The sequence below is a fragment of the Zosterops lateralis genome (assembly GCF_965231275.1).
Source record: "Zosterops lateralis genome assembly, chromosome: 33".
NCBI classification, from domain to species: domain Eukaryota; kingdom Metazoa; phylum Chordata; class Aves; order Passeriformes; family Zosteropidae; genus Zosterops; species Zosterops lateralis.
Window position 1 is genome coordinate 2,626,031 of NC_139793.1, and position 9,243 is coordinate 2,635,273.

Sequence of the window (9,243 nt, forward strand, 5' to 3'; positions counted from 1 at the left end):
CACCTTGACCATCTGCTGCAGGACCCTGGGCCCGTCCTGGCCCCTGAACATCCCCCTAAACCCCCCCAGGACCCCCCAAACCTCCCCAAATCCCCCCAATTCCCCCCCCAGGCCCCCCCAAACTCCTCCAGGACCCCCCAAAATTCCCTCAAACCCCCCCAGGACCCCCCAAACCCCCCAAATCCCCCCAATTCCCCCCCAGGACCCCCCAACTCCCCCAGGACCCCCCAAAATTCCCTCAAACCCCCCCAGGACCCCCCACACCCCCCCAAATCCCCCCAATTCCCCCCCCAGGACCCCCCAAACTCCCCCAGGACCCCCCAAAATTCCCTCAAACCCCCCCCAGGATCCCCCAAATCCCCCTAAAACCCCCCAAATCCCACCTTGACCATCTGCTGCAGGACCCTGGGCCCGTCCTGGCCCCCGAAGTGCCGCCCCAGGAGCCGCCCCAGGGCGGGCCCGAAGGGGGGGGGAGGGGCGGGGGCAGGGGGAGGGGGAGGGGCGGCCCCGCCCCCCCCGGGGGGTTTCAGGACCAGGTTGAGGCGGGCGGAGGGACCGATGGAATAATCCGCCAGGCGGCGCTCGTCTGGGGTCAAAGGTCAAGGGGGGTCAAAGGTTAAAGGTCAATGGGGAGGGGTGGGGGAGGGGAGGTGGAGGTTTGGGGGGGTTTTTTTTTGGGGGGGTTGGGGGGTGTTGAAATGGGGATTGTGAGGGGTCCCCATATTTAAAATAACCAAAATTAACCCCAAAATACCACAAAAATTAATCCCAAAATCAGTCGAAAACCACCCCCAAATTACCCTGAAATCACCCCAAAAATACCCAAAAACGCACCAAAAATACCCGAAAATTAACCCAAAAATCAGCCCCAAAAATATCCTAAAATATCCAAAATTAACCCTAAAATCAGCTTAAAAGTAACCCTGAAATCAGCCAAAAAACACCCCAAAACCGCCCCAAAAATACCCTAGAAATACCCCAAAATTAACCCCCAAATCAGCCCCAAAATACCCTGAAATCACCCCAAAAATACCCAAAAAAGACCCCAAAATCATCCCAAAAGTAGCCCTGAAATCATCCCAAAAATACCCAAAAAAACACCCCAAAATTAACCCCAAAATCAGCCCCAAAATACCCCAAAAATAGCCTAAAAATACCCAAAAATACCCCAAAAATAACCCCAAAATCAGCCCCCAAAATAACCCTGAAATACCCCAAAAATATTCCAAAAATATCCCCAAAATCAGCTCCAAAATACCCCAAAATAACCCCAAAATTGGCCCCAAAATAACCCTGAAATACCCCAAAAATACCCCCGAAATCAGCCTTAAAATACCCCAAAATTAACCCAAAAATCAGCCCCCAAATACCCTGAAATCACCCCAAAAATACCCCAAAAATACCCAAAAATCAGCCCAAAAATGCCCCTAAAATATTCTTGAAATCGGCCCCAAAATAACCCTGAAATACCCCAAAAATATTCCAAAAATTAATCCTAAAATCCGCCCAAAAATACCCCAAAATATCCCCTAAATCTCCCCAAAATCCCCCAAAATCTCCCAAAATCTCCCCAAAATTCCTCAGATCCCCCTAAATTCCAATAAATTCCCCCCAAATGTCCCAAAATTCCCTCAAAATCCCCCAAATTCCCTCCTCAAGCTCCTCAATCTCCCCGAAATTCCCCCCAAATCCCCCTAAAATCCCTCAAAAATCCCCCAAAATCTCCCCAATCTTCCCAAAATCCTCCCCCAAATCCTCCCAAACCCTCCTAACCGCCTCTAAATTCCCATAAATTCCTGCCAAAATCTCCCTAAAATTCCCCTAAAACCCCCCAAATCCCCATAAATCCCCATAAATTCCTCCCAAATCTCCCCAAAATCCCATCAAAATCCCCCAAACTCCCCCAAATTCCCCCTACAATCCCCTAAAACCTCCCAAAATCCCCCAAATCCCCCCAAATTCCCATAAATTCCCCCAAATCTCCCCAGAATCCCTCAAAATCCCCCCAAATTCCCCAATCTTTCGAAAATCACCAAAATTCCCCCACCCCCCCCTAAATTCCCATAAATTTCCCCCCAAATCTCCCTAAAATCCCCCCAAACTCCCCATAAATTCCCCAAACTGCCCCAAATTCCCCTAAAACCTCCCAAAATCCCCAAATTCCCCAAATTCCCATAAATTCCCCCAAACCCCCCAAAATCCTCCTCAAAATCCCCCAAACCCCCCTACTCCCCCTAAATTCCATCAAAATCCCCCCAAATCCCCTCAAATTCCTCAACCCCCCTAAATTCCCATAAATTCCCCCCAATCCCCCCAAATTCCATCAAAATCCTCATAAACTGCCCCCAAATCTTCCCCAAATCCCCCCAAAATCCCCAAACTGCCCCAAATTCCCCTAAAACCTCCCAAATTCCCCCAAAATCCCCCAAACCCCCCCAAAATCTCATCAAAATCTCCATAAATTCCCCTCAAATTTCCCCAAAACCCTCAAATTCCCCCTACAATCCCCTAAAATTTCCCAAAATCCCCCAAATTTCCTTAAAATCCCCCCAAATCCCCCTAAATCTCCCCCAAATCCTCCAAACCCCCCTAAATTCCCAAAATTCCCCCACAATCCCCATAAACCCCCCCCAAATCCCCTCAATCTTCCCCAAATTCCCCCAAACTCCCCCAAATTCCCCAAATTTCCCTAAAAATCCCCCAAATTCCCCCCAAACCCCCCAAAATCTCCCCAAAATTCCATCAAAATCTCCATGAATTCCCCTCAATCTTCCCCAAAACCCCCCAAACTCCCCATAAACTCCCCTCAAATCCCCTCAATCTTCCCCAAACTCCCCCAAACTCCCCCAAACTCCCCCAAACTCCCCCAAAATCCCCCAAATTTCCTCCTTTCTCACCGCTGAGGGCCTTTCCCCGGTAGAGGAGGCGCTGCTGCTCCACGGGCACCTGGAGCCGCTCGGCCACCAGAGCCTTGAGAGCCCCAACGCTCTGCTCGGGGGACACCTGGGCACAAAATACACCAAAAATAGCCAAAAATACACCCAAAAATACACCAGAGCCTTGAGAGAGCCCACGCTCTGCTCGGGGGACACCTGGGCAAAAAATAAACCAGAAATAGCCAAAAATAGCCAAAAATACACCAAAAATACACCAGAGCCTTGAGAGCCCCAACGCTCTGCTCGGGGGACACCTGGCCACAAAATACACCCAAAATAACCCAAAAATACACCAAAAATACACCAAAAATACACCAAAAATACACCAGAAATACACCAGAGCCTTGAGAGACCCAACGCTCTGCTCGGGGGACACCTGGGCAAAAAATACACCCAAAATAGCCAAAAATACACCAAAAATACACCAGAGCCTTGAGAGAGCCCACGCTCTGCTCAGGGGACACCTGACCACAAAATACACCAAAATAGCCAAAAATAGACCAGAAATACACCAAAAATACACCAAAAATACACCAGAGCCTTGAGAGACCCAACGCTCTGCTCGGGGGACACCTGGGCGCCAAATACACCCGGAATGGACCAGAAATAGCCCAGAAATACCACCAAAAATACACCAAAAAATACCCCAGAAATAACCCCAAAATACCCCCCAAAATCCCCCAGAAATAGCCCAGAAATGGCCCCAAAATACCCCCCAAAAATCACCAAAAACTGCCCAAAAATAGCCCCCAAAATAGCCCAGAAATAGCCCAGAAATAGCCCAAAACCCCACCAGAAATAGCCCAAAAATAGCCCAAAAAATAGCCAAGAAATAGCCCAGAAATAGCCCCAAAATACCCCCCAAAAATCACCAAAAACTGCCCAAAAATACCCCCCAAAATACCCCAGAAATAGCCCAGAAATAGCCCAAAAACCCACCAGAAATAGCCCAAAAATACCCCAGAACAGCCAAAAAAACACACCAGAAATAGCCCAAAAATAGCCCCCAAAAATACCCCAAAAAATCACCAGAAATAGCCCAAAAATAGCCCCAAAATAGCCCAAAAATAGCCCCAAAATAGCCCAAAAATAGCCCAAAAAACCACCAAAAATAGCCCAAAAATACCCCCCAAAAAACCACCAAAAATAGCCCCAAAATAGCCCAAAAATAGCCCAAAAATACCGCAAAAACCCACCAGAAATAGCCCAAAAATACCCCCCAACCCCCCCCCCGAAATAGCACCAAAATACCCCAAAAATACCCAAAAAAGCCACCAGAAATAGCCCCCAAATAGCCCCCAAATAGCCCCAAAATAGCCCTTGAAACCCCCCAAACCCCCCCAAACCCCTTCAATCCCCTCAGGGCCGCCCCAAACTCCCTGAAATCCCCCCAAAACCCTTGAGGACCCCCCGAACCTCTTTAAATCCCCCCCGAAATCCTCCCAGCCCCCCTTAAACATCCCCCAAACCCCCAGAGCCCCCCAAAACCCCCTGAAACCCCCAACCCCACAGAGCCCCCAAAACCCCCTGAAACCCCCCAAACCCCACAGAGCCCCCCAAAACCCCTGAAACCCCCCAAATTCCACAGAGCTCCCCCAAACCCCCTTTTAATGCCCCTAAAAAATCCCCCAAATCCCCCAGAGCCCCTCAGGACCCCTAAAGACCCTCCCCAGAGACCCCAAACCCCTTTAAAACCCCCCGAGCCCCCCAAAACCTCCTTTAACCCCCTAAAAAAATCCCCCAAATCCCCCAGAGACCCTCAGGACCCCCAAAACCCTCCCCAGACACCCCAAAACCCCTTTAAAACCCCCCAGAGCCCCCCAGGACCCCCTTAACCCACCCCAAAACCCCTTTAACCTCCCCAAACCCCCCATAAACCCCTTTAACCCCCCACAAATTCCTTTAAATCTCCCCCCAAACCCCCCAGAGCCCCTCGAGACCCCCAAACACCCCCCCCAGAATCCCCCAAATCACCTTTCACCTCCCCAAACTCCCCCAAAACCCCCTTTAAACCCCCCGGAGACCCCCAAATCCCCTTTAAATTCCCCCCAACCCCCCCCAGAACGCCCCCAAACCCCTTTAACCTCCCCCACCCTTCACAGAACCCCCTAAAACCCCCCAGATCCCCCCAAAAATCCCCTTTAAACCCCCCCAATCCCCCCAGACCCCCCGGTACCTGCAGGCTGCACTCGCGGCCCTGCAGCGCCTTCACCGTCAGGAGCATCGCGGGACCCCCGAGACCCCCAAAAAACCCCCCAAAACCCCCGGAGCTCCAAAAAACCGCCCCAAAAACAGCGGGAGACGCCGGGGCCACAGAAACTACAGGGGGACCATAGAGAGAATGGATAGAGGGACCGGAAGTGCCATAAAGATAATTCCCAGAACGGCCCCCTCGCTACCGGAAGTGGGCGTGGCTTCTTCGTGCAAAGATGGCGGCGCCCATGGATACTAATTTTTTACCGGAAGTGGGCGTGGGTTCGCATCGTCAAGATGGCGGCGCCCACAGCTGCACCGGAAGTAGCGTAGAGAGAATTCCCAGAGCGCCCCTCGCTACCGGAAGTGGGCGTGGCTTCGCTCTGTCAAGATGCGGCGCCCAGGGAGACCCTCACGCTGTATCCGGCCCGGGGGATTTTTTTGGGGAATTTTTTGGGAATTTCGGGGGTTTTTTTGGGAATTTCGGGCGGGATTTTTGGGATTTGCGGCTCCTTGACCCTCCCCCCCCATCCCTGAGGGGGATTTTGGGGGTTTCGGGGATTTTCAGCATTTTCAGAGCGGTTTTTTTCTCCAAAATTTGTGGAATTCGGGGCGGGTTTTTTGGGATTTCAGGAGGAATTTGTGGGTTTGGGGGATTTTGGGGATTTTAAAAAGAATTTGGGGTGGAGTTTGTGAATCTGAGGAGGATTTTTGGGGATTTGGGTTTTTTTTGGTGGAATTTTTGGCGGGTTTGGGGAAATGCGAGGCGATTTTTGGGGATTTCTGGGTGGATTTTGGGGAATTCCGGGATTTTTGGGGGAATTTTAGGGGGAATTTTTGGAGAATTTGGGGGGATTTTTTGGGATTTGGGGGAATTCCGAGGGGATATTTCAGGATATCGGGGTATTTTCGGGAATCCAGCTCGAATTTTGGGAAATCTTTTGGAAATCTGGGGGATTTTCGGGATTTTGGTGAATTCCGAGGGGAATTTTTGGGGAATTAAGGGCGAGTTTGGAGAATTTTGGATTTCGGGGATTTTTTGGGGGAAATCTCCAAAATTTTGGGGATTTTTGGGGGGATTTTTTCGGGAATTCCGGGGGAATTTTGGGGATTTTTGGGGGGAATTTCTGGGGAAATTTGGGATATTTTTTGTGAATTTTGGGGATTTTTTTGGGAATTTTGGGGGATTTTTTGAGGAATTCCTGGGGAAATTCTGAGATTTTTTTAGGAATTTCTGGGGATTTTTGGGGGATTTTTGGGGAATTTCTGGGGAATTTTTGGGAGGATTTTTTGGGGAATTTCTGGGGATTTTGGGGGGGATTTTTTTGGGAATTTTGGGGGGGAATTTCTGAGGAATTTTGGGGGATATTTTGGGGATTTTTTGGGGGGCATTTGGGGGTTTTTTTTGGGAATTTTGGGGATTTTTTGGGGATTTTTTCGGGAATTCCGGGAGAATTTTTGGGGATTTTTTGGGGAGTTTTGGGGGGAATTTCTGGGGATTTTTGAGGGGATTTTTTTAGGATTTTCTGGGGAATTTTTGGGGACTTTTTGGGAATTTCTGGGGGGATTTTTTGGGGAATTTCTGGGGAAATTTGGGGGAAATTTTTTTGGGAATTCCAGGGGAATTTTGGGGATTTTTTGGGGGATTTTTTTTTGGGAATTCCGGGGGAATTTCTGGGGATTTTTGGGGAATTTCTGGAGATTTTTGGGGGGATTTTTTGGGAAATTCCGGGGGAAATTTGGGATATTTTTTGTGAATTTTGGGGATTTTTTGGGGAATTTTGGGGGATTTTTTGAGGAATTCCTGGGGAAATTCTGGGATTTTTTTAGGAATTTCTGGGGAATTTTGGGGGATTTTTTGGGGAATTCCTGGAGATTTTTGGGGGGGATTTTTTCAGGAATTCCGGAGGAAATTTGGGATATTTTTTGTGAATTTTGGGTATTCTTTTGTGAATTTTGGGGATTTTTTGGGTAATTTCTGGGGATTTTTTTTTTTTTTTAATTTCTGGGGAAATTTTGGGGAATTTCTGGGGATTTTAGGGGAGATTTTTTCGGGAATTTTGGGATATTTTTAGTGAATTTTCTCTCCTTGACCCTCCCCCGATCCCTGCGGGTTCCCCTCCCCTCCCCGGGGGTCGCTCGAGTCGCTTTGGGGGCGCTGGAGCCCGACCTGGGCCCGCCCCTCCCCCACCCCGGCCGCGCCCGCCCCTCCCCCACCGCCCGCGCCCGGCGCTGCGGGGAGACCCTGGAGGTGTGAGTGACACTGGGATAAACTGGGATAAACTGGGACAGACTGGGGGGGACTGGGGGCAAAAAATCCCGGGGTTTGGGGGCGAAAAATGGGGATTTTAGGGGTAAAAATGGGAATTTTGGGGTGAAAAATGGGACTGGGAGTGACTGGGAGTGGGACTGGGGGGACTGGGAGGGACTGGGACAGACTGGGAGTGACTGGGACAGACTGGGGGCAAAAAATCCCGGGGTTTGGGAGCGAAAAATGGAGATTTTAGGGGTAAAAATGGGAATTTTAGGGTGAAAAATGGGACTGGGAGTGACTGGAAATGATACTGGGACAAACTGGGACAGACTGGGACAGGCTGGGATAAACTGGGACAGACTGGGGGGACTGGGGGCAAAAAATCCCAGGGTTTTGGGGACGAAAAATGGGAATTTTAGGGGTAAAAATGGCAATTTTAGGGTGAAAAATGGGACTGGGAATGACTGGAAATGATACTGGGGATACTGGGATGGACTGGGGGCACTGGGAGGGGAAACTGGGATGGACTGGGAGAGACTGGGAGGGAGTAAAGGGGACTGGGGGGGACTGGGAATGAACTGGGAACAAACTGGGAGGGACTGGGAATAAACTGGGAGGGACTGGCAGCAAAAACTCCCGGGATTTTGGGGCAGAAAAGGAGATTTTAGGGCTAAAAATGGGACTGGGAGAGACTGGGATAAACTGGGAGTGATACTGGGAGGGACTGGGGGCACTGGGAGCCACTGGGAGTGAGAACTGGGAGAACTGGGAGGGACTGGCAGCGATACTGGGAGGAACTGGGAAGGGACTGGTGTGGACTGGGAGGTGATGGGAGGGACTGGGAGGGGACTGGGAACACTGGGATGGACTGGGGACACTGGGAGGGACTGGCAGTGATACTGGGAGCACTGGGAGAGGAAACTGGGATGGACTGGGAGACACTGGGAACGATCCTGGGAGAAATACTGGAAACAGCTGGGAAGGACTGGGATGAACTGGGACAGACTGGAATGAACTGGGGTGCACTGGGGGGCACTGGGAGAGGATTGGGGGGGACTGAGAGAGACTGTGATGGAACTGGGATGAACTGGGACAGACTGGAATGAACTGGGGGGCACTGGGGGGCACTGGGAGCGATACTGGGAAGGATATTGGGAGCACTGGGAGAGGATTGGGATGAACTGGGAGAAACTGGGATGGAACTGGGACAGACTGGAATGAACTGGGGGGGACTGGGAGTGATACTGGGGAGAATACTGGGAGCACTGAGAGGGAACTGGGAGAGGATTGGGAGAGACTGGGGTGGACTGGGATGAACTGGGAGGAACTGGGACAGACTGGGATGGACTGGGAGGAACTGGGACAGACTGGGAGGGACTGGGAGGAACTGGGATGGACTGGGGTGCACTGGGAGTACTGGGAGTAACACTGGAAAAAATACTGGGAACACTGGGAGGGACTGGGATGAACTGGGAGCGCTGGGGGCGGGGTCAGGGTGGGCGTGGCCGTGGCTGACCCCGCCCCTCTCCCCTCAGCCAATGGGAGGCGGGGGCGGCGCGCGGCCTGCGGGGGGCGCTCTGCGGGTTCCTGGAGCTGCTGGGGCTGGTGCTGGAGACCATCGAGAGCTTCGGGCAGGCCACGCCTCCTTCCATAGACCACGCCCTCTCTGCAGACCACGCCCACAACGAAATAAAGCCCCGCCCCCTCACCTGAACCCAGGCTGGGATTGGTTTATTGCGGGAGGGGCAGGAAAAGGCTGGACACGCCCACTCGAGCAGGCCACGCCCCCTCACCTGAACTCGGGCTGGGATTGGTTTATTGCGGGAGGGGCAGGAAAGGGCTGGACACGCCCACTCGGCC

The 9,243-nt window shown here is 51.5% G+C and overlaps 1 protein-coding gene across 1 annotated transcript; it reads right to left on the minus strand.

The window, feature by feature from the left end:
* Positions 1-362: 362 nt before the first annotated feature.
* UBL4A (ubiquitin like 4A) lies at positions 363-5,321 on the minus strand (the record flags this gene model as incomplete). Its single annotated transcript, XM_083881291.1, has 3 exons — positions 5,113-5,321; positions 2,898-3,003; positions 363-586 (listed from the first exon to the last, which is right to left on the minus strand). The coding sequence occupies exons 1-3, from the start codon at positions 5,158-5,160 to the stop codon at positions 363-365; spliced, it is 378 nt and encodes a 125-aa protein (XP_083737417.1). The 5' UTR covers positions 5,161-5,321.
* Positions 5,322-9,243: the final 3,922 nt, after the last annotated feature.